The 25,818-nt window shown below is 44.2% G+C and overlaps 2 protein-coding genes and 1 long non-coding RNA gene across 4 annotated transcripts in view; 2 read left to right on the forward strand and 1 right to left on the reverse strand.

The window, feature by feature from the left end:
• On the forward strand, window positions 1–9,445 carry igfbp6b (insulin-like growth factor binding protein 6b). Its single transcript, XM_061771547.1, has 4 exons — window positions 1–1,173; window positions 1,807–1,841; window positions 2,366–2,485; window positions 8,195–9,445. Exons 1-4 carry the CDS (start codon window positions 837–839, stop codon window positions 8,306–8,308), a joined length of 606 nt encoding a protein of 201 aa, XP_061627531.1. The 5' UTR covers window positions 1–836; the 3' UTR covers window positions 8,309–9,445.
• On the reverse strand, window positions 8,170–15,837 carry LOC133477141 (uncharacterized). Of its 2 annotated transcripts, XR_009788246.1 has the most exons (3): window positions 15,698–15,812; window positions 9,436–9,716; window positions 8,170–8,419 (listed from the first exon to the last, which is right to left on the reverse strand). It is a non-coding gene; the product is annotated as an uncharacterized LOC133477141 (long non-coding RNA). The 2 variants fall into 2 exon arrangements; XR_009788248.1 differs by lacking the exon at window positions 9,436–9,716 and having other exon boundaries at window positions 15,698–15,837.
• pip4k2ca (phosphatidylinositol-5-phosphate 4-kinase, type II, gamma a) overlaps window positions 15,555–25,818 on the forward strand; it is a 17,039-nt gene continuing 6,775 nt past the window's right edge. The window contains exons 1-5 of the mRNA XM_061771517.1: window positions 15,555–15,967; window positions 17,433–17,530; window positions 17,608–17,704; window positions 22,041–22,190; window positions 24,858–25,004. Of these exons, the coding sequence (XP_061627501.1) occupies window positions 15,800–15,967; window positions 17,433–17,530; window positions 17,608–17,704; window positions 22,041–22,190; window positions 24,858–25,004 (660 nt within the window). The 5' untranslated portion in view covers window positions 15,555–15,799. The remainder of the gene's footprint in view (window positions 15,968–17,432; window positions 17,531–17,607; window positions 17,705–22,040; window positions 22,191–24,857; window positions 25,005–25,818) is intronic.

Raw genomic sequence — 25,818 nt, forward strand, 5'->3', positions numbered from 1 at the left:
TTTCAAGGAGTAAGGTAAAGGTGGCAGTCGTGATCCACATTTGCCACAAAGGTTTCGCCTATTTTTAGGCAGCAGATTGTCAATGACATGCCTCCAGAAGTGGGAGCTCCCATTAATGAAGAATTCACATGACTCTTAAGTTCAAGCGGCATTTTACATGTCAAGTAGCTGGATCAGCACTGACTTTTGCTTGACAAATTTTGTTCTCTGTTTCAATTGACCTAATTTGCTGTCCTTTTCCAAAATGTTGGCACAGGCAACGCTCTCTCTCACACGGAATTATCAGGCAGCTGTGCAGTGGCGACGGTATCATATTTGTTACCATGGTAAATATTCTTCCGGGAGGGTGTAAATCGTGGACTAGGAGGTCTACTTGCTATGCTCGAGATGAGAAGAATATTGTATGTGTGGGTGTTTGGATCATTTGTGAAAAGGACAACATCCACCCCCCTCTTCCTCTGGCCCTCCCCGCCACCTCTGTCCTTCTTTCACTCTCTCTCTCTCTCTCTCTCTCTCCGTCTCTCTCTCTCTCTCCTCTCTCTCTGTGAGTCCCAGCCCCTGAAAGTGTCATAGCTGCACTTGCTCCTCACTCTCTCTTTCTCTCCCTCTCTCTCTCACTCACTCTCTATCACCGCCTTTCAGATCTTTAAAAGCCGGTGCTGTGCCGTGTCTCCTTCGAGCTCCGTTTGTCTCCTCTGACACTGCAGGAGACTCGGCCGGCAAAGCGCCAAAGATAGCTATCATAGAAGCGGGAGGGCGAGTGAGAAAAGGGAGAGACAGGAGAGGGCAGGCGTAGCTTCAGCCACATTCACCTGTCAGCGTGGAGAATTTGAGAAATGCCTTTGCTTTGCCACTTGACTAGCGTTGTCTTACTGCTAATTGTTCAGTGTGGATCATGGACAGGGGCGAACCGTTTGGGCCCCTTCAAGGTCTGTCCTAGTTGCAGGGATCCGCCGGGGGCAGGGAGGACCCCCAGGGAGCACAATGTTGCCGGCGGCACGTCGGCGTTGGCCCGGGGAGAGACCTGTGGCGTGTACACCCTGAGCTGTGCCAAGGGGCTCCGCTGTGTGCCCCCGCCACGGGAGCACAGCCCCCTTCAGGCTCTTTTGCAAGGCAGGGGCGTTTGTGTCAAGCACAGCAGGACCAGTCCCACTGAGAGGCCCCACCCGACAGGTAAGATACGTGCTGATGCCTCCAGTTTGATTTCATCCTTGATATGTGACCTATGCATTCCCTAACGCGTGCGTGCAAATGGACATTGTGGGAAGGCTTCAAGTGTGTGTCGCAGGTTTCTGTAAACGACATGCGATGCTCTGCAAAATGAAAGGCCAATTAGTGTACAGTATGGCATTTCAAGCAGTACGCATCGCAAGAGGGTCTCGCATCCTCTGCAGTCATTTGTCCTTTCTACCCACTCGCAAAAGACTCCAATGTAGTCGCAATGTTAGCAAGTTGCCGAAACGTACGGTATGTTATGTACGAGTAGAAACAATCCGGTGAGCCGCATGTACGTGACTTGTAGGGTGTTCGGCGTGAATGTGAAGGAGTCACCTACATCCTCATAAAGGAGCCTTTTATTGCAGTGGTCCACTGTTAAACCAGAGACACTGCCATGAGAAAAAGAAAGGCATCAGTGGAAACAATGTTTCTCACCACCCACGGATCGAACATCCATATTATCTGGGCTACTGTTGATTTGTTTTGTGCAGACACAGATAAACAGACTGTTCCTGCTGTTTGATGTGAACGAGGCAGATGCTTTCACATCACAGTCTAATACTGTATTGGTGTATCCTTTTCTCTCAGGACCTCATCCTTCACACAGTGGTGACATTGAAAAAGTAAGTTCTCTTATTCTATTCTAATCTGTGACAAGTGAAGGTGATACGCAGTCACCTGAATGATGCCTGACTGGGTCGAAGTAATAAATAGGTGATGGATGTGTAGATTTAAGAAGGATTATTAGACAGCTTTGCTTTCACACATGCCATTATGGTGCATAATGTGTATGCTGCTATGCGGCAGATGTTATTGAGCACGATGACAATAAGGAAAGTTCTAAGCCTGCATGGAATGATTATAGTTTTACTTGAGAGGTTTGTTTGAAGGAATATAAATCCTCTGGGATCATTGATCAATTAATCTGTTGTGACAAAGTGTCACAAGAAGCCTCCAAACAGTGACCTGAAAAAAACCCCCAAACAAATAGAAGCATTGTGTAACAATACAGTTATATAACGTAATAGGATATGTGCCGGCCAAACTTATATTGTCTGCTTCTGACGGTAACGCTGTGAACATGTGACCGACGCCATGGAGCAACTCTGTCTAGCTTTGGAGTCTCACTCTACATTGCGTTTCTCAGGCACCGTGTCGCAAACTGCTCAACAGTGTCCTGAGGGGTTTGCAGCTGACCATCATCCAGTCTGACCGCGACATTTATGTACCTAACTGTGACACCCGGGGCTTCTACAGAAAAAAGCAGGTAACGATGGAAGCTGGAATTGTTGCCAATGCTGCAAGTTGAACACAGTGTCTCAGCCATCTGGGTGTCACACTGTGTGAGATAAATAATATTTATCCTTGGGGTCCCTCAAGGGTCAGTTCTTGGACCCCTTCTGTTCTGCCTGGATATACTACCCTTGGTTCAAATTCTTCAGAACTTTAATTTAGACTATCATATGCAGATGACACACAGTTATATCTAACAGTGTCTCCAGATGACTACAGTTCAATCAAGGTGTTGTGTCACTATCTAAAACAAATAAATAACGAGATGAACCCAAATGTCCTTCAATTAAACTACAACAAAACCAAGGTGATTGTTTTTGGCAGGAAACAAAAGAGGATTGCAGTTAGTAAAGGTGCCATATTTTACCAAAACAACTTCTCTCTCATATTTGGGATGTTATATTGTCTCTATGAATTCAAATGGTCCACGCCTTCCTGAGTTCCACAAGTTCTTATACCGAGAGCCCTCAAATGAGCTCATTGGAATTTCTCGAGCTTATCTACATCACTAGTGAAGATCTCCGCCGACCTCTCCGCTTTCAGAGCCGGCGCTGTCAACGTAACAAACACGTGTGCTCTCACAACACGGAGGCAACCAATCGCAGGAAAGGGGGCGGTCTTAACAAAATCTGGACAAAGTGGATACAGAAATGGGTCAAACAGAAGTAGCTGTCAGAGGGGCCTTTTCTGGACACTCCAATGACAAAACCAAGGCGTTTTTTGAAATGAAATTGACACTTTCATACTATGTTAGACAGTCACTATATGGAGGTCGAAATACCCAAAATTTGGGCCCTTAAAAACCAAAGACCAAGTCCGAAACTTTGCTGTACTGATAGATAGCGATTTGACTTTTAGCAGTCATATAAAATTACCAGTTGAAGAACATACCCAGAGTGAAGGCTTGCATGTGCCAAGCAGACCAGAATTATAAATATAATATATAAATAAATTTGCCTTGCCTTTAATGATCACCAGAGGTGAAATTCAGGCGATAGAGCAGTAAACAGGACACAACAGGGTGTTTAAAAGATTAGAATAGCAATAAATATATTTCAGATACCAAGCCGCCATTAAGGTAAATGAGCGTGTGTAGTCAAAATAAATTGTGTGACTAATCTGAGGTAATACATGATTCATGCGATATTTTTTTTGTGATTAATCACGAGTTAATGCTTTAACTTTGACAGCCCGAAATTTAATATTTTTAGCCGTAGCTAAAAAGCAAAGCGTGAAGAGTCTCTGTCGTTGAAATGCAGGAAAGCTTTCGCAAGGGATAGGGACCGGGACTGACCGTGAGCAGCAAAAATCTGCGAATAATTGACACTCATGATAATTGCCATTTTTGGTTTTTTTTTGCAAAAAGAATTCCCTCAAAAAATGCAAATATGTGGGGCATCGGGTCAAAAAAACATGTATGAGCGGGAGATCCGGAAAAATATACTGCAAATAAAAGTGGTGATAGCTTCCCCCCCAAAAATCTGTGAATATGCGGGGGTCAACTCTATACACTGTATTGTGTTTAGCCAAGGGCCTCCTACCGTATTGAAGGTATACCGCAATTTTGGAAAGGCAAGGTTTCAGTTACTGCAAGACTGTCCATTACCGGGAATTAGCTCGACCATTTTTTTTCTCCTTCACAGCTGAGCGGGGGGGTTGGGCGTACACATGGAGGGAGGGTTCGACGAAGGAAATGAGTGACACCAGCAAAAAAAGGAGACAATTCAGTTTTATTGATAATACAAAATCTGGAACAAAAATGTTGACGAAGATGCCAGTGTGTCTACTGGAAGTGTTGCTTACAGTCCATTGTTTAGACACTCTTCTCCAAAACAGGGCAGATCATTTCCAGACAGACAGAAGAAACCCGATCAACTCCTCCAAGCTTGAGGTACAGTGGGTACGGAAAGTTTTCAGACCCCCTTAAATGTTTCACTCTTTTTTATATTGCAGCCATTTGCTAAAATCATTTGAATAATTTTTTTTCCACATGAATGTACACACTGCTGGCACAGTGGACGACTGGTTAGCACATCTGCCTCACAGTTCTGGGGACCGGGGTTCAAATCCCGGCCCCGCCTGTGTGGAGTTTGGATGTTCTCCCTGTGCCTGGGTGGCTTTTCTCCGGGCACTCCGGTTTCCTCCCACATCCCAAAAACATGCGTGGTAGGTTGATTGAAGACTCAAAATTGCCCATTGGTGTGAATGTGAGTGCCAATGGTTGTTTGTCTCTATGTGCCCTGCAATTGGCTGGCGACCGGTTCAGGGTGTACCCCGCCTCGCGCCCGAAGATAACTGGGATAGGCTCCAGTAGCCCGTGACCCTAGTGAGGATAAGCGGTAAAGAAAATGGATCGATGGATACTGTACACACCGCACCCCATATTGACAGAAAAAAAACGGAATTGTTGATATTGTTGCAAATTTATTCTAAAAGAGAAACTGAAATATCACACAGCCATAAGTATTCAGACCCTTTGCTCAGTATTTAGTAGAAGCACCCTTTTGAGCTAATACAGCCATGAGTCTTTTTGGGAATGATGCAGTTTTTCACACCTGGATTTGGGGATCCTCTCCCATTCCTCCTTGCAGATCCTCTCCAGTTCTGTCAGGTTGGATGGTGAACGTTGGTGGGCAGCCATTTTCAGGTCTTTCCAGAGATGCTCAATTGGGTTGAAGTCAGGGCTCTGGCTGGGCCATTCAAGAACAGTCACGGAGTTGTTCTGAAGCCACTCCTTCGTTATTTTAGCTGTGTGCTTAGGGTCATTGTCTTTTTTGAAGGTGAACCTTTGGCCCAGTCTGAGGTTCTGAGCACTCTGGAGAAGGGTTTTGTCCAGGATATCCCTGTACTTGGCCGCATTCATCTTTCCTTCGATTGCAACCGGTCGTCCTGTCCCTGCAGCTCAAAAGCACCCCCACAGCATGATGCTGCCACCACTACGCTTCACTGTTGGGACTGTATTAGACAGTGTCTGGTTTTCTCCACACATGCCGCTTGGAATTAAGGCCAACAATTTCTATCTTGATCTCATCAGACAAGAGAATCTTATTTCTCACCATCTTGGAGTCCTTCAGGTGTTTTTTAACAAACTCCATGCGGGCGTTCATGTGTCTTGCACTGAGGAGAGGCTTCCGTCAGGCCACTCTGCCATAAAGCCCCGACTGGTAGAGGGCTGCAGTGATGGTTGACTTTCTAGAACTTTCTCTCGTCTCCCGACTGCATTTCTGGAGCTCAGGCCACAGTGATCTTTGGGTTCTTCTTTACCTCTCTCACCAAGGCTCTTCTCCCACGATTGCTCAGTTTGGCCGGACGGCCAGTTCTAGAAAGGGTTCTGGTCGTCTCAAACGTTTTCCATTTAAGGATTATGGAGGCCACTGTGCTCTTAGAAACCTTAAGTACAGCAGAATTTTTTTTGTAACCTTAGCCAGATCTGTGCCTTGCCACAATTCTGTCTCTGAGCTCTTCAGGCACTTGCTTTGACCTCATGATTCTCATTTGCTTTGACATGCACCATGAGCTGTAAGGTCTTATATAGACAGGTGTGTGGCTTTCCTAATCAAGTCCAATCAGTATAATCAAACACAGCTGGAGTCCAATGAAGGTGTAGAACCATCTCAAGGATGATCAGAAGAAATGGACAGCACCCGAGTTAAATATATGAGCGTCACAGCAAAGGGTCTGAATACTTATGGATGTGTGATATTTCAGTTTTTCTTTTTTAATAAATCAGAAAACATTTCAACAATTACGTTTTTTTTCTGTCAATATGGGGTGCTGTGTGTAAATTAATGAGGAAAAAAATAAGTTCAATGATTTTAACAAATGGCTCCAATATAATGAAGAGTGACAGATTTAAGGGGGTCTGAAAACTTTCCTTACCCACTGTATCTCAATGCCAATCTTAACTGCACACAAGGCTTCTGCATGCTGATTTTTTTTTCTTTTGTTTGTACATAATTGAACTTATATTTTCTTGTTTTTGTAGTGATTCTGTCTTTTCATTTTAAATTTGTTTAGAAAAAAAAGTTACAAGTTTAATTGTAAATACTGTTCCCCCCCCCTCCAAGAGCAGGGATCACGAACATGGTGCCCGCAGGTACCAGGTAGCCCACAAGGAACACGAGTGGAACATTGTGACCTACTAAGTCGTCATATTTATTTAAACATAACATGGAACATGTTTAATAATGTAGCAAAAATTCTTTATTTTGTTTAAATATAAAATCGATTGTTTTCAATGGAAAAAAAAAATATTTTATTTTCCAAAATGTTTCTAAATAATAGATTTTAGAGCTGGAATTGAAATAGCATGATAACGTGTTACACTATATTGCTCTAACTATTGGCTCACCTGCCTTGACTCCTATATGATCTGAAGTGACATCCCCTTCCTCATCAATTAAGTTTAATATGACGTCGGTCCACCCACTGCAGTTTTAACAGCTTAAACTCTTCTGGGAAGGCTTTCCACGAGGTTCAGGAGTGTGGTGATGGGAATTTCTGACAATTTTTCCAGAAGCGCATTTGTGAGGTCACACAGCGATGTTGGACGAGGAAGCCTTTGGAGCTGAAATGGGCGAGCGCATTCACTGAAAAGAGCCAACTGCCTCTCCAATACACACTTTAGTTCCTTGATTTCTCGACCGTTTGCGCTCATTGTATGATTAGAATGGAGCTACACTGACCAGGGCAATCCACTTCTTCCGATCGCGTCATGTTGTTTGGGGTTCAAAAAAGTATGAACACAATACGGCGTGTATGGCGCTCAAAACATTGTTTCCGGAGAAGACCAGGGCTGGCAGTTTTTCCATTGCAGCGTGTCGGTGCAAGGCACGAGGGTCAATCGCCTGGTGCGCGACTGCGATTCGCAGACCAGTATTTGCTGGCAATTGTCCAGTTCAGTCGCATCGGCCGTGTCTCTCGGTTTTTCTGGGGATAAATTGGCACGTACAGACGCAACAATCAATCGATTAGCATATTCATCGACAACTATTTTGGTAATCGATGAATCGTTTCGAGGCATTGTTTAACTTAAAATTGTGCAACTCCTTGGAATTTCAGCCTCTTGAGAGTAAATATTCTCTGATTTCTGTAGTGCTCCATGTCAGCAGACTCATATTTGTGTTTCATCAAAATAAGACATTTGCAAACATCTGCTTTTACTTTGGAAAACAATCATCAACATTTTTCCGATTTTCTGATGGGTGAAAGGACAAAACCAGGAACTGAATCCTTATCAATTCATGGGAAAAATTGAACTTATTGCAAAAATAATTGTTATTTGAAGCTGTAGTATGAATAACCTGTAAGTGACATGTAGTTGAACCTGAAGCAGCCTCAGAGGTGTGTCTCAAACTCGTAGTCCTTCGCATGAATCGGTAGCCAAGAAGTGCTTAGCTCGCCACTCCTGCGCATGTCATATTACTTAATTACCGTTTATTTAGTTTTTGTTTCATCACTAAACAATACCAATGAAACAACAACAACCATCATCAGTAATTTGTCAAAAATATTTTGCAATCAACTTTAATGCAAAATAAATGGATGGAATAATGGCCAGAAGTCTATCGATTGAGGCCCGTTGAGTGGTGGTCCACTCTGCTGTTGCACAATCTCTAGTGCCTTTTGACGCCACGCCATTTTCTCTGCATCTCTCACCTCTGGGCCCGTCCCGTCCTCTTAGTGCCGCTCTTCCAAAGGCACGCGGCGCGGCCACTGCTGGTGCGTGGACGAGCTGGGCACACCGGTGCCCTCGCGGAGCGGCGAGGACGGCGTCCTACCGTGCGACGGGCAGTGAGAGCCCAGCCGGCGCTACGGTTCTGCGCCTGGATGACGAGGAGGGAAGGAGAGGTGCTCGGGGAGACGACGGGAGCTTTACCGTGGGCTAGACTACATGGATCGGCACCGCCTGGACAGAAGGTAGCAGGGGAAAAAAAAAAACACTTCTGTCAGTCGTGAAGAAAGACACGCAGGGATGAGAACATCCGCGCCGACGTCCGTGCGCTCGCTCGTATGAAGGAGAGGGTCTGTCTCTTCCCTGCCTCCATCTTGTCCCGGCTGCCGGGTTACGGTCCATTTCTCTTTTTCGTCGGACGCTGCCTACGTTAGTTCCCATCTCAGCGGGCTGAAATACTGTTATGCGGGTGATGTGACACAATGCTTGACAAATGTGTCTCCCTCACCATCCTCTCAATCTCCCTCTCTCCAAAGATACACTGATATCATTTGTTTTACATCCTGCTTTAGGCTTACAACCATACAACCTGATATATTTGTATATGCCGTGTCTGAAAAAAATGGTCCAATGAAATCCATCCAGGACGCTTTATTCGTCAACTCGGTGTGGTGACTGCTTGTGGGCTGATTGTTTGTACAAATGTTGAACTTTTGTGCGTTGTGAAGCGGCAGACAAAAAGCGTAGAGCTGTTATTCTTTTCAAAAAGTCGTAAGGTATATTTTTATACACCTCGATATATTTTATATATGAATTATTGCTTTATTTAAGGAACTACAGTATAATACCATGTATTTTTATATTGTTAGCTATTCCCTATTTTAAGACAGATTATTTTGTTTCATGTTGGTGGAAGTCTAATGCTTTAAGGGCACCTTTCTGAAAAATAATTGTCATCAGAGCTCAATTTAGCTACTGTACATCATATTTTCTTTACACTTTTTATTGATGCTTTGAGAATGTCCATAATACTATTATGTTCTGCCCTTACTAATACTGTGCTGTGCTTCTGATTTGAATAGGCAAGACAAAAACAAGTCTTGCCAAATCCCTAAAAATCCTGTTAAGTGGAATTACAATTTTGCCATTTCTGACCAATCTTGTTGTGTCGATGTGTTACTGTGATGGATGTTTGCACACAAAGGACATGAAACATAATGATAACAAATACGGAAACGAATAAAACATACATTCATCGGAGTCCTAGCACTGAGTGAGTTCTTGCTTCCTGATTCACAGCCACAGTTCGCAGCCGGGAGACAGAAAGGACACAAACGATCACATATGTGCGTCACGCTCATCATCCGCCACACGTCAAGGATTAGTTCTCCTCTTTGAAACATGCCTGTTTCCACGGTGTCTGTCCAAGCGTAAGGGAAAGAAGGCGCTGCGGGAAGGGAAGGGCAATCATGGTAAGAATTATTCCAATCTTTTTTTGGGGGCCGCTCGTCTGTGGTGTGCTTGCTCCTTCCTGGCTTGACAGAAAGTCCATTCATTCATTCATCTTCCATTCCGCTTCTCCTCACGCCAGCTATCTTCGGGCGAAAGGTGGGGTACACCCTGAACTGGTCGCCAGCCAATCGCAGGGCACATAGAAACAAACGACCATTGGCACTCACAGTCACACCTACGGGCAATTTAGAGTCTTCAATGAATGCATGTTTTGGGGACGTGGGAGGGAACCCGAGTGGCCGGAGAAAACCCACCCCGGCACGGGGAGAACATGCCGACTCCACACAGGCCAGGCCGGATTTGAACCCCGGTCCCCAGAACTGTGAGTCGGATGTGCTAAGCAACCAGTCGTTCACCGTGCCGCTGTGCTCCATTCGTCCAAGACCGAAACATTGCTCCTGTACCGCCTGTCACGTCCAAAACATTGTGCTAGCAGCAAATCTCTATTGAGGCCAAAAGGGCAATGAAACCCAAAGAACATTGAAGTCCTCTAGTGGTTTCTATTTTTACTGCCAATATTCACTTTCTTCAATACTGTAGATTAGTATTTTGCATACAAAAAACAACAACAAAAATTCACACACTTAGCTCTCCAAGTACCACTATTATGAACGAAAAATACAGAAGCGTCGTTAGGCCTAAGTATTCATCAAAACCCTGAAAAGTATATTTAATATTGTAAGCTACTGTACCATAGTACAATTTGAACACTAGCGCTTCAATTAAATATAGGGGGAAAATGTACTTAAATAATGATTCATTTAAAATGTATTGCATATAAAAGTAGGCGGCACAGTGGTCGACCGGTTAGCACATCCCCCTCACAGTTCTGAGGTTGCGGGTTCAAGTCCGAGTTTGCATGTTCTCCCCGTGCAACATTGGCCCTACCTGATGGTGTCGCACACAACACACACACACACAATCACTAAGTCTGTTCAGCACAGCTTCTTCATGAAGTCATTTAAGCGAATAAAGCAAATGATGCTTCTGTAGGGCCCAATATATTAGTTGTTGTTTTTTGGGAAGTTAAAAATTTAAATGGTGGCAGGTGTGTGTCAACTCCCACATATTATTATTATTTTTTTAAATTATTTGATGTTCATGCTCTGATTTTAAAAAAATTAAATAAATAAATCTGAAGTTACTCAAGTTACTCTTTAGTAGTTTTTTCATTGAGTACTTTCTTTCTCTTAAGTAAATATTTGGATGACTACTTTTTACTTTTACTTGAGTCATATTATTCTAAAGTAACAGTACTCTTAGTTGAGTACAATATTTGGCTACTCTACCCACCTCTGGTGAAACCCTTGTGAAGACTTACAGAAAACGTCATTGCCAACAAAGGGTATAGAACAAAGTATTGAGATGAACTTTTGCAATTGACCAAATACTGATTTTCCACCATAATTTGATAATAAATTCTTTAGAAATCTGGATTTTATTTACCCACCCTCATTTTGTCTCTCAAATGCAGTCCTATTGGGGCACACGCCAGTGCAAACTGGAGGCCGGTCCCAAGCCCGGATAAATGCTGAGGGTTGCGTCAGGAAGGGCATCCGGCTTAAAACTTTGCCAAATAAATATGAGCGTTCATCCAAAGAATTCCATACCGGATCAGGCGTGTACAGGGTTAACAATGTTCGCCACCGGCGCCGTCATCCTGCAGAGCGCCGGTGGAAATTCAGCTACTGTGGGTCGAAGTCGAAGAAGAAGAAGCGGTGGAAATCGGGTTCTTCGGCAGAAAGAGAAGAGGAAAGCACAGAGCCTAGAACTGAATGTGGGGACTTTGAATGTTGGGAATATGACAGGAAAATCTCGGGAGTTGGTTGACATGATGATAAGGAGAAAGGTTGATATTGTGTGTCCAGGAGACCAGGTGGAAAGGCAGTAAGGCTAGAGGTTTAGGGGCAGGGTTTAAATTATTTTACCATGGTGTAGATGGGAAGAGAACGAGAGTCGGGTTATTTTAAAAGAAGAGTTGGCTAAGAATGTCTTGGAGGTGAAAAGAGTATCAGATCGAGTGATGAGGCTGAAACTTGAACTTGAGGGTGTTATGTATAATGTGATTAGTGGCTATGCCCCACAGGTAGGATGTGATGTACAGGTGAAAGAGAAATTCTGGAAGGAGCTAGACAAAGTAGTTCTGAGCATCCCAGACAGAGCGAGAGTCGTGATTGGTGCAGATTGTAATGGACATATTGGTGAAGGAAACAGGGGTGATGAAGAACTGATGGGTAAGTACGGCATTAAGGAAAGGAACTTGGAGGGACAGATGGTGGTAGACTTTGCAAAAAGGATATAAATGGCGTAGTGAACACTTTTTTCCAGAAGAGGCAGGAACAGGGTGACCTACAAGAGCGGAGGTAGACGCACGGAGGTGGATTACATCTTGCGCAGACGATGTCATCTGAAGGAGGTTACCGACTGTAAGGTAGTGGTAGGGGAGAGTGTGGCTAGACAGCATAGGATGGTGGTGTGCAAGATGACTGGTGGTGGTGAGGAAGATTAAGAAGACAAAGGCAGAGCAGAGAACCATGTGGTGGAAGCTGAGACAGGACGACTGTTGTGCAGCTTTTCGGGAAGAGGTGAGACAGGCTCTTGGTGGACAGGAGGAGCTTCCAGAAGACTGGACCACTACAGCCAAGGTGATCAGAGAGGCAGGCAGGAGAGTACTTGGTGTATCTTCTGGCAGGAAAGGAGAGAAGGAGACTTGGTGGTGGAACCTCACAGTACAGAAAATCATACAATGAAAGAGGTTAGCTAAGAAGAAGTGGGACACTGAGAGAACCGAGGCGAGGCGAAAGGAATACATTGAGATGCGACATAGGGCAAAGGTAGAGGTGGCAAAGGCCAAACAAGAGGCATATGATGGCATGTATGCCAGGTTGGACACTAAAGAAGGAGAAAAGGATCTATACAGGTTGGCCAGACAGAGGGATAGAGATGGGAAGGATGTGCAGCAGGTTAGGGTGGTTAAGGATAGAGATGGAAATATGTTGACTGGTGCCAGCAGTGTGCTAGATAGATGGAAAGAATACTTTGAGGAGTTAATGAATGAGGAAAATGAGAGAGAAGGGAGAGTAGAAGAGGCAAGTGTGGTGGACCAGGAAGAGGCAATGATTAGTAAGGGGGAAGTTAGAAAGCCATTTAAGAGGATGAAAAATGGAAAGGCAGTTGGTCCTGATGGCATTCCTGTGGAGGTATGGAAGCATCTAGGAGAGGGGGAGTTTTTGAACAGTTTGTTCAAAAGAATTCGAGCTGGTGCCCATTTTTAAGAACAAGGGTGATGTGCAGAGCTGTGGGAACTATAAAGGAATAAAGTTGATGAGCCACACAATGAAGTTATGAGAAAGAGTAGTGGAGGCGAGACTCAGGACAGAAGTGAGTATTTGCGAGCAACAGTTTGGTTTCATACCTAGAAAGAGTACCACAGATGCATTATTTGCCTTGAGGATGTTGATGCAAAAGTACAGAGAAGGTCAGAAGGAGCTACATTGTGTCTTTGTAGATCTAGAGAAAGCCTATGACAGAGTACCCATAGAGGAACTGTGGTACTGCATGCGGAAGTCTGGAGTGGCAGAGAAGTATGTTAGAATAATACAGGACATGTATGAGGGCAGCAGAACAGTGGTGAGGTGTGCTGTAGGTGTGACAGACGAATTTAAGGTGGAGGTGGGACTCTCGGAGTGACCAGGTTGGATAAAATTAGAAATGAGCTCATCAGAGGGACAGCCAAGGTTAGATGTTTTGGAGACAATGTTAGAGAGAGCAAACTTCGATGGTTCAGACACGTCCAGAGGAGAGAGAGAGTGAGTATATTGGTAGAAGGGTGATGAGGATGGAGCTGCCAGGCAAGAGAGCTACAGGAAGACCAAAGAGAAGGTTGACGGATGTCGTGAGGGAAGACATGAGGGCAGTTGTTGCTAGAGAGGATGTGCAGGAGATAAGCCTACATGGAAAAGGATGACACGCTGTGGCGATCCCTAACGAGACAAGCCGAAACAAAAAGAAGATTTTGTCTCTCATAGGTGAGGTATACCTATGATGAAAATTACAGGCCTCTCTCATCTTTTTAAGTGGGAGAACTTGCACAATTGGTGACTGACTAAATACTTTTTTGCCCCACTGTATGAGATAACCGGGCCTGCACCCATGGGGCCCGGCCGGGCACAGCCCGAAAGGGTAACGTGGGTCCCCCTTACCATGAGCTCACCACCTGTGGGAGGGGCCATAGGGGTCGGGTGCAGTGCGAGCTGGGCGGTGGCCGATGGCGGGGACCTTGGCGATCCGATCCCCGGCTACAGAAGCTGGCTCTAGGGACGTGGAATGTCACCTCTCTGGCAGGGAAGGAGCCCGAGATAGTGTGCGAGGTCGAAAAGCTCCGACGAGATATAGTCGGGCTCGCCTCCACACACAGCTTGGGCTCTGGTACCAGTCCTCTTAAGAGGGGTTGGACTCTCTTCCACTCTGGAGTTGCCCACAGTGAGAGGCGCCGAGCAGGTGTGGGTATACTTATTGCCCCCCGGGTTGGTGCCTGTACATTGGGGTTCACCCCGGTGGACGAGCGGGTAGCCTCCCGCAGTTCAGAGTACCCACCCTTTTTGGTCTCCTGAGAGGGAGTGCTGGAGAAGCGCTCCCGCTGGGGACTCCATTGTTCTGCTAGGGGACTTTAATGCTCACGTGGGCAATGACAGTGAGACCTGGAAGGGCGTGATTGGGAGCAACGGCTCGCACCCGGTACCCTTATCTTTTATATCAAAACAGTCCTCTTTGAAGACCGGGGCACCTGTTGTAAGCCCAAGACAGGAAAACCCTAATATACCCTAATAAATGTACAAATGGTTGAAGGAAGTCCTTTGATGAAGAACTACAAAGAAAAGATGGTTGACTTGAATACAGATCTCCAAAGATTTGGCCCTCTCAAAGGAACTCTGACTTCGGTACTATTGAAATTCACTACACATGTTCTCCCCGTGCCTGCGTGGTTTTTCACCGGGCACTCCGGTTTCCTCCCACATCCCAAAAAACATGCATGGTAGGTTAATTGAAGACTAAATTGCCCGTAGGTGTGAATGTGAGTGTGAATGGTTGTTTGTTTCTATGTGCCCTGTGATTGGCTGGCAACCAGTTCTGGGTGTACCCTGACTCCTGGCCGATGATAGCTGGGATCGGCTCCAGTACTCCCGCGACCCTCGTGAGGATAAGCTGCTCAGAAAATGAACGGATTCGAATGATTAGTACACTCAAAACAACTGCCGTGCCCATTATTAGACCGCAGAAGTTCTTGATCGCTTGTTTTGTGGCCAAAACTGCTTCCCGTCATGACGTCATGCAGTCTCGGCCAAATCGTAGCTTCACCCTAGTGTTTGGGGTCCGTTCGAAAATTCAGTCCGCTGTTCCCATCGCGCCCCGAGACCGCGGGACCCAGAGACAGTGCGGTTCACTTTCTATAAATTATTACTTACGTCTTGGCTATTGCTAGGGATACGTCATACATCCGCCATATTGAATGTGTCAGTTGTATTTGTATCGAGTGGCGCGCACACAGTATCAACTCAGTTACCGAAGGTTCCGGGATGCGGAGAGCGCGCCCGGAGTGCACTTCCCAACGCACCCTTTGTTGATATGTTGTGCGTTTGTTGTGTCGGTGCGACTAAGTGTAATGCAATTATGTTTATAAGGATATCTGGATGCGTATATGTAATGGGATGTATCAAACGAAAGTGTATGCAGTGTTGTGTAAGCGTGCAGGCAGTAATTTCTAACAGATGAAAAGGTCTGTAAATCGGTTACTGCAGCAAGTGAATGAGTTAGCCACATCCAATATGGCGGCACTATTGACGTATAATTCCGCGACAAATCGGGTGTCTATGTATATTTGACGTCTACGGTCAAGCATGCATGGTCAATTTCAACTCGACTAATGAGTCTCTTACGTAGTTGAAGTTGTGCTTTCGAAAAGTAGCGTACGCGTATCACATTCGGAGTTCGACGGCTGACCTTTGCTTGTCGTCGCATTGGGAACATTCGCTCGGTTAGCTGAGCAACAGTTCGCCTCCGACGTGTCTACGGACGGACGGGGAACCTGCTGCTGTGACTGCCATGGCTTCGCTGGGCAACTCGGCGGCCACTTCCTTGAGTAGTAGTCCCATGGTGGTGCTGGCGCCCAAGACCAAGACGAAAAAGAAACACTTTGTTCAGCAGAAGGTGAAAGTGTTCCGAGCCAGCGAGCCTGTCCTCAGCGTGTTCATGTGGGGCGTCAATCACTCGGTGAGTCGGCCGGCGGCCACGAAGTAAGCATGCTAACATCGCTGCGTCATTAGCTTAGATGTTAGCAGGTGCTCCAAGGAAGCACAGGTCGGTCGGACACTTACTTCATCTTGCTCACCACTGAGTGCGTACCATAAGATATTTTTGCAACATGGTTTTTACTGAAAACACATTTCTAACATGATTACAAGTGGCGTTGTTGACGTTCGTACCATCAGCTATGGCCTTGAAAATAAAATATTCCTTTTCACAAAAATCCGATGGTTGAATTCCGTCAATTTTCTCCTTATTTTACAGCAGTGTTTCACGATTTAATCCATGAATCGACATTTGCCAAATTAACCGACAACAATTTTGAGAATTGAAAACTGATATCAGGGTTACAGACTGTCTTTAACTTGAGTTTTAAGTAGGCTTTTAAACGATCAGGATCTTTGTGGCCGATCAGCGAGTTCAAAAAACCGATAACCGATCACAAGATGGAGCAATGTGTCTATTTAAGTGACCTGTTCATTTACTGTACATACGTGTACTTAATTGGTCAAAAAAATATATTTACAATAAATAATGTATCTTTGTTCATCCATTTACGCCAGTGAGGCATAGTGACAGACAGAACAAATGAATGGTCTTCTATGAGATGGCAGGAAGTAAATACAGTAACTAAAGTATCCACTTTTTGTGATATTTTTGTTTGTTGGTGTGCCGTGAGAGTTTCCAATTGTAAAATATGTTCCTTGGCTCCATAAAGATTGGAAATCACTGCGCTCGTCAAATTGTGTATTCTAATCAGTCAGGTCAAACAAACATTACAACATGACGGAAATAATGGCTGCTAACTTCTTCTTTTCCTTTGGGCTTGTCCCTTTAGGGGTCGCCACAGTGCGTCATCCTTTTCCATGTCAGCTTATCTCCTGCATCCTCTTCTCGAACACCAACTGCCCTCATGTCTTCCCTCACGACATCCATCAACCTTCTCTTTGGTCTTCCTCTCGCTCTCTTGCCTGGCAGCTCCATCCTCATCATCCTTCGACCAATATACTCACTCTCTCTCCTGGACGTGTCCAAACCATCGAAGTCTGCTCTCTCTTACTTTGTCTCCAAAACATCGAACCTTGGCTGTCCCTCTGATGAGCTCATTTCTAATTTGATCCAACCTGGTCACTCCGAGACAGAACCTCAACATCTTCATTTCCGCCACCTCCAGCTCTGTATTCGTATTCGGCCGCGTTCGCCTGCGGCTCGCCATCGTATTTAGCCGCGTTAGCTGTAGCTTGAACAATAAACTGTATAATTGTAGCCCGTCTTTTCTATCAGATATTACACGACTCATTTGTTAATGGCAAAGGTCTGGGGGGGAGGGGGGCAGGCTAATAAGTTAACATCCCAAACTTGCCGCTGTTTATTTCAAGGTAAGTCATGTTTTTGTCTGATTTAAGAAAATAGTTTTTTTGTTTTTCGACAGATTAACGATCTCAACCAGGTTCCGGTACCAGTCATGTTGCTGCCTGATGACTTCAAGGCCAACACAAAGATCAAAGTTAACAACCATCTTTTCAACAAGTAAGACATCTCAGTGGGGGCAGTGTGCTTTGGCACGTCGTTAAATGATATTAAAATGCTTACCTCTCTTGGGACAGAGAAAATCTTCCTGGACATTTTAAATTCAAGGAGTATTGTCCTCAAGTCTTTAGAAATCTAAGAGAACGCTTCGGTATTGAAGATTTGGACTATCAGGTAGGTGACAGCTCCTCTCGTTTCTTTCCATGTCTCTGACTAGTCGGGCTTTGCACGAAAAGCTGGTGACTTGAATTGGCTTCCAGTCTGCCGTGGAAAAAAAAACTAACGCTGAATCTGAATTTTTCCGATTCGAATCACAACGAATCAAAAAGTAACATACAACGTCACAGACAGGAGAACTTAATCAAGTAACGGTTAATGTCTTTATCATTGTTTAAAAAAAAAAAAAAAAAAAAAACACACACACCCAGCCATATAATCTATGCCTAAATCCAATGTTATGTCCTAGTATTGATACAATCCATTGATTGCCTTTTAGAATGATTTAAATCTATATTTTTGTCCAGAGGGGTAACTAATCCAGGACAGATAGATCCAATTGGTTCATCGGGATACAAATCGATGCATCTATATTATGACAAGGTTCCTACGCAAGTATTGAAAAGTATAGAATTAGGTTTAAAATATTCATGTTTCCAAGACTGTTACAACAGCTCTATTTTCTAAAATGAAAAACTATGATTACAGAAAAATATATATAGGCTGATCCCTGTTTTGTTTTTTGTAGGCGCTTGGAAGCGCTGCAATGTTTGCGTGCGAGCACACAGTATGATAATACCATGGTCTTGGTTAGGGTTGGGCATCGAGAATCGCGAACCGATTGGAACCGGGACGAACGTTCCGGTTCTTCCGGAACCGTTAAAATTTAAAAATTCCGGTTCCCAGTTTTGATGCTTAGTCCTCCAACCGCGAAGAAGTGCCATAAAGCAACGAAGAAGCAGCGTAAACCAACGAAGAAGAACTGGCGCGCTTGTGCCCAACGGCAGTGAACAAAAGTGTCTTAACTTTGTTAAAATGAATGACCAGTCACCTCAGTGCAACACTTGGAATAAGATTATATTTTGCAAAGGAGTGTTTCCCGATGTGTAGCGTCTGACGTGCTCCGAGCCTCAGCCTACACCGCGCGGAACTTCAGTCAAGTCAACTCTCAGTCAACAGGGTGAGTGAAACAATAAAATACATCTATGCCAACATCGAGACAACTAACAAGGTAAACGGTTGGTTGCACATTTGCACTGATGTTTTTTAGCGTTTATTTTAGTCTTCAAACCAACATAAGCGCCGATGACCCCAAAAAAAAAAAAAGCTTAACATTGGGCTAAAACTTCACTGTAGCAACTTTACATCACAACGATTCGGGACAAAATTAACATAAATGTTGTCTCACAGTATCACAAACACTAACCCTGTCCCTCATCGGTGGGTAGGGAAAGGAATCTGCGTTTTATAGCATTTGGTTCCACCCATTTAAGAAAAATAAAATCAAAAACAATCACCGGTGCTGTGTGAAGTTACTTTTCGTGCCAAAATGCTGAGTTTCGGTGCGTCTGTATTTAACACTTTTTTCCAGAAGAGGCACGATCAAAGGGTGACCTACCAGAGCGGAGGTAGAAGCTCGCAGGTGTATTACATCTTGTGCAAACGATGTAATCTGAAGGAAGTTACCGACTGTGAGGTTGTGGTAGGGGAGAGTGTGGCTAGACAACATAGGATGGTGGTGTGTAAGATGACTCTGGTGGTGGGGAGGAAGATTAGGAAGACAAACGCAGAGCAGAGAACTATGTGGTGGAAGCTGAGACAAAACGAGTGTTGTGCAGCTTTTCGTGAAGAGGTGAGACAGGCTCTCGGTGGACGGGAGGGGCTTCCAGAAGACTGGACCATTACAGCCAAGGTGATCAGAGAGGCAGGCAGGAGAGTACTTGGTGTATCTTCTGGCAGGAAAGGAGAGAAGGAGACTTGGTGGTGGAACCTCACAGTACAGAAAATCATACAATGAAAGAGGTTAGCTAAGAAGAAGTGGGACACCGAGAGGACCGAGGAGAGGCGAAAGGAATACATTGAGATGCGACATAGGGCAAAGGTAGAGGTGGCAAAGGGCAAACAAGAGGCATATGATGGCATGTATGCCAGGTTGGACACTAAAGAAGGAGAAAAGGATCTATACAGGTTGGCCAGACAGAGGGATAGAGATGGGAAGGATGTGCAGCAGGTTAGGGTGGTTAAGGATAGAGATGGAAATATGTTTACTGGTGCCAGTAGTGACGTGACAACCTGACACAGTTGGTAAACCTAAAGTACTCTGAGGACAGAAATGAGTACATAGAAAACAATGAGTTATTTAATCATTTAGTTTATTTCCCGATTACAACACCTTTGAGTGGGATGCTGCTGAAGAATTGAGGGAAAAATGAAGAGACCGAAGCGGCACAAAGAGTTAACTCCATTAGATTGAAATTGACTCACAGATAAAATGATGAAAACATAGTTAGGCGATTAAAACTCAGAGACACTTCCTGGCACAAAAACTGACAAATCTGAACTGAACATTTCACCGTTGATATTTTGAATGATCCCCTGCAACAATTTGATGCTGTCCAGTCGGCCAAGACAGACAAGAGAGTGCGGCGCTGCAATTGGAATGACTCTTCATAGTCAAGTCCTCAGGCGCTGCAAGGGAAAATCAATTATTTTATCCAAACTTTCTCTTTTGACTGCTAAACAGATTTTTACCCGGAAGTCTGGAAATTAGGGTCTGGAAAAGTATGGAATTTTGAAATCTCAAGTGTAGGAACCCTGGAATGAATTAATTGTAATACCCCTAGTATATTATGTAGGTTTTGTACATGTGATGGTATCAAATATGTGGCTTGTCGTTGGTGAATATTTACCAACTGTATGTTTTTCTTGGTAAATGGAGCGGGCAGGAATTGGTGAACATGCGTCACGTTCTTGCAAATATGCACTCTCGGCAGAGTGAAAAGACCTCAAAACGAGAGCCCCTGGTAAGCGAGTAGATTCAATGTTTTAAACGTAGTTTTCAGGTACATACTTTGGAGATTTCAGTAAAAAGTAGCTGATAAGAAGACATGCATATTTTAAATATAAAGTTTTGACATCTTGGGTTAGTGCTGCACAATTATTAAATTTGAATCGCCATCGCCATTTTGGCTGCCACAATTAAATGAGCCTGATTGTCAGTGAAATTATTATTTTTTTTAACATTTAAAATGTGGGCCCTGCTGCATATGAAAAATGCTTAGTTTGCAGCAGTGCCCGCAACCGAGTCAGCCAGCCGCCAGGGGCCGAACACATGGTTGAGGCTTCATTAAGCTCCGGTGCCAACTTAAAAATACAAGCCTAAAATGGCATTGATGTCCAATGTAGTAATATATATATGAAGCTTTTTATTTTGAAGTTGGCTGTGAGAGGCGGCGTGACGCGGTTAACAGTCGTCGTAGCGGCTGCCTCGACTTCGACTTTTTGGCTGGACTGACCGCAATGAGAGGGGGGGCGGTAGTAAATGGAGAGGGAAATCGCAACTGTGGACTTCTTTCGAGTTTCTGAGCGTGCACAACTGACCAACGATCAAGCAAAACAATGGAGGCGTACCCTCTTTGAGAATTCACCATATTGACGACGGGGACTTTCAAATGAAAAGTTGTTGCTTGCAGCCTGACATTACATTCTATGCATTAATTGTATTTGCTTCCATTAGGTTTCAATTCGTGATTGCACTTTGTAATAGAATATTTATTCAGTTAGCCCTTGCTAAAGTAGAATTTTCGGCCATAATCGTGCAGCCTTATTTTGGGTTTATTTCCTCTTTAATCAAATAACTCAAATAATCGGACGACAAAAAAAGGTTGACACACAACTTCTGCCTGGAAGCATCGCGAGGATCATTTTCAGCATGGACTCATGTTGCCGCAGACAAATGCACCACTGCGTGTAGAAATAAGTTTACAGCTACAATCGCCAACACAACACATCGCTGTTAGACTCTTTTAATATAGTGACTGTAGTAATGCCCCCGCAAGTGGTCAAGGCTAGATACAGCCAGCAGTGCACTTTCGGCGGCTTTGAACTAACCTAAGCAACGAAACGCATTGGGACACGAGCAACTCACGCCCAGTCACTCAGCACGCAGACTGGCTAACTTGAGATAACAGCAGCCAACTCTAGCCTTAATTGCTGATGCACACGTCACTCACCACGCCAGGCCCCATGCACCTTTACTGTATTCTGAGTTAGTGCTGTTTGATACGCCAAAATCATTTTTTTTTTTTTAGCCGATTGATGTTATTGATCGATGGGATGAAATCCTCGATCCTCAAAACATTTGATCGCTGCCCGCAGCCCTAATTTCAAGATAATGTATTTACTCAGCTGCGATGTCTACAAAACCGTCAAAGACTGATCCAACATGGATTTATCTTTGTGTGAAAACACAAACGAAGGACCGACCGGTTCTGTTTATCCCTGAACTGCCAAGGTGTCGTTGACCCGCAGTCCCCCGACGAGGAGCGTCAACGAGCAAGGAGAGGGGCTGCTCCTCAACTCCTATGACCGTACTCTGATCGTCAAGCAAATCTCCAGCGAGGACGTGGCGGACATGCACAGCATCCTGTCAGAGTATCACCAGGTGAGTCGGAATGTCTTCAATGAGACGGGTTTGTACCGAATGCTAATACAAGTTCAGTTCGTCTCATAGAAGCAAATCTGATTGAGGCATATTGACGTGACTTCCAGTACACTGCTCGTAGGGCCATACCTTTTACAAAGAGAGGAAAAGGTAGAAGTTATCACTCCTTACTGAAGTACAAGCAAAGACTCACCTTTGTGATACAGAAGTGAGAGAGAAGAAGAAAAGGAAAGAAATACACCCCTCTCATTCCCACAACATTCTCACACAATTAGCTTTGTCCAGCTGCACTCGGTGATCTTTATGGGAATCTGTGCATGCAGCGGATGAGAGCGGAAGGGAAGAACAGGGACTAGACCAAACAGTCCTGTGCACGTTCGCAAGGACACACCAAAGTACTGTGCTAAGAGCAATGGAACAATAAAACATGCAAAGGTGATATTAACTAATGTGTGATATATACACTGGGTACGTAAAGTATTTAGACCTACTTAAAATTTTCACTGTTATATTGCAGCCATTTGCTAAAATCATTTAAGTTCATTTTTTCCTCATTAATGTACACACAGCACCCCATATTGACAGAAAAAAACGGAATTGTTGAATTTTTTGCAGATTTATTCAAAAAGAAAAAGAAAAACTGAAATATCACACAGCCATAAGTATTCAGACCCTTTGCTATGACACTCATATTTAACTCGGTGCTGTCCATTTCTTCTGATCATCCTTGAGATGGTTCTACACCTTCATTGGAGTCCAGCTGTGTTTTGATTATACTGATTGGACTCGATTAGGAAAGCCACACACCTGTCTATATAAGACCTTACAGCTCATCGTGCATGTCAAAGCAAATGAGAATCATGAGGTCAAAGGAACTGCCTGAAGACCTCAGACAGAATTGTGCCAAGGCACAGATCTGGCCAAGGTTACAAAAAGAATTCTGCTGCACTTAAGGTTCCACAGTGGGCTTCATAATCCTTAAATGGAAGACATTTGGGACGATCAGAACCCTTCCTAGAACTGGTCGTCCGGCCAAACTGAGCAATCGGGGGAGAAGAGCCTTGGTGAGAGAGGTAAAGAAGACCCCAAAGATCACTGTGGCTGAGCTCCAGAGATGCAGTCGGGAGATGGGAGAAAGTTCTAGAAAGTCAACCATCACTGCAGCCCTCCACCAGTCGGGGCTTTATGGCAGAGTGGCCCGACGGAAGCCTCTCCTCAGTGCAAGACACATGAAAGCCTGCATGGAGTTTGCTAAAAAACACCTGTAGGACTCCAAGATGGTGAGAAATAAGATTCTATGGTCTCATGAGACCAAGAGAGAACTTTTTGGCCTTAATTCTAAGCGGTATGTGTGGAGAAAACCAGGCACTGCTCATCACCTGTCCAATACAGTCCCAACAGTGAAGTGTGGTGGTGGCAGCATCATGCTGTGGGGGTGTTTTTCAGCTGCGGGGACAGGACGACCGGTTGCAATTGAAGGAAAGGTGAATGCAGCCAAGTCCAGGGGTATCCTGGAGCAAAACCTTCTCCAGAGTGCTCAGGACCTCAGACTGGGCCGAAGGTTCACGTTCCATTAAGACAATGACACTAAGCACACAGCTAAAATAACCAAGGAGTGGCTTCAGAACAATGCCATGACTGTTCTTGAATGGCCCAGCCAGAGCCCTGATTTAAACCCAATTGAGCATCTCTGGATCTGAAAATGCCTGTCGCCCAACGTTTACCATCCAACCTGACAGAAATGGAGATCCCCAAATCCAGGTGTGAAAAACTTGTTGCATCATTCCCAAAAAGACTTATGGCTCTATTAACTCAAAAGGGTGCTTCTACTAAATACTGAGCAAAGGGCATTTGCGCCAATCAAATTTAAGTGCTAGTGACGTTTAAGTCTAGCTCACCAATCAAACGACACAAAGTCACATGACCTCACACACCGTCTTCCATTGGGCTTGCCGGGCATAGGTATTAACAGGAGATAAGCCAGCCTGGCTCATCATCCTGCCTATGTGGCGGCCATGTTGGGAAAGTCGTTGTTACCATGTGTTATGACATAATCCCTAACATCGCTCTGTCACTTAATAACTTTTACACTAACATCCGTAAACTAATAAGATAATTGTAGTCGTCTTTCCTAATTCATACAAGATGTACTAGCGGATCAACTCTTATCGCCAATGTTGTGTGCATCGCAACGGAGCGATGTTAGGGATTATGTCACAACACAGAATTCATGAACTTCAAATTCAGAAATGGCCACTAAAAACAGAAAAATATTGTACTTCATATTTTCCTAGAGGATGCATTTGTGATTAGCCTACGAAGTTGGTAATAGAGAAAAATGAAGTGAAACAGACAATGATTTTAGTTAATTCTTTTCCAGAATGAGAGTGCTTAAAGAGGAGGATGCTATTCATGTGGCACAGCTTGAAGCAGGCATCAGGTGCAGGTGGAAATGGGCCTGGCTCAAGCAATCAAATGAGGCAAATTTAATTTTAATCTTTAATTTGTACATCAACATGTACTTGGGTGGTGTAAATAAATAATAATCCACCTTTAAGCACAGCATAAGTACTCATTTCATTCTGAGGACTTACAACAAGAATTTGTTAGGCCATCAAATTGTGTACCTCATATGAATTTTTCTTTTTCTTATCTACACCCCTCAAGCACATCGTGAAGTGTCACGGGAGCACCCTGCTGCCACAGTTCCTGGGAATGTACCGGGTGAGTGTGGAGAGTGAAGAGACCTACCTGATTGTCATGAGGAACATGTTCAGCCACAGAATGGTGGTCCACAGGAAGTACGACCTGAAGGTGAGGGAAAAGTCTGCTTTTCGCTAGCATTTCTGTCTCAAAATGTCTTAGCCAACCTGTATTCAATCAAGGTATGTAGTGTACTTTAGAAATATCTCAGGCACACCATCAAGCAACAAAAATGTCACAGAAAATACTGTATGTGTACTGACATTTTGATGATGATCTCTCAATTTACTCAGTGTGATATTTTGGCCTATTTAAACACTTTGCTATTATTGAGTTGTATGAATGGGAGTGGGGAGATACACGGGTTAATTGCACCTGCTTCCATCTTGTGGAAGAGCATTTAACTGGTCTGCCTGTATTATTTATAGCAGTTAGATTAATAATAATACGCAGTTGCTGCTCTGGCCTTAATAATAATAATACATTTTAACGCCTTTCAAAAAAAACAAGGACACTGTACAATAAAATAGGAACAACTAGAAGTACTTTTCAGACCAGTTAAGTGAAAATCTCACCGTGCAGTGGCACAGGTTGGGTGGGGGCTCACTACTGTAAACCACTTGGGATTCCAGTATCACTTGAATAGTCTTTCCCTTCATAAATGAAATCACAATTTACAAACAGCATTTCAAGTTCGCTTGGGTTATATTAGTCTAATATTTGCTTGTGTTTGATGATATTAGACATTAAGGTGGGGAAACTATGCAAAAATAGAAGAATTTGAGGAGGGGGCACTACTTTTTCACGGCACTGTTTCTGTGTACGTGTGTTGCTCCAACATCTGTTCAAATTTGTTGCTTCGAATACCGCAAATATTGATGCTAACCGTTAGCATGTCATTAGCATTTTGTTTGTTAGCATTAAG

Source organism: Phyllopteryx taeniolatus, chromosome 1 (genome assembly GCF_024500385.1).
Source record: "Phyllopteryx taeniolatus isolate TA_2022b chromosome 1, UOR_Ptae_1.2, whole genome shotgun sequence".
Lineage (NCBI taxonomy): Eukaryota > Metazoa > Chordata > Actinopteri > Syngnathiformes > Syngnathidae > Phyllopteryx > Phyllopteryx taeniolatus.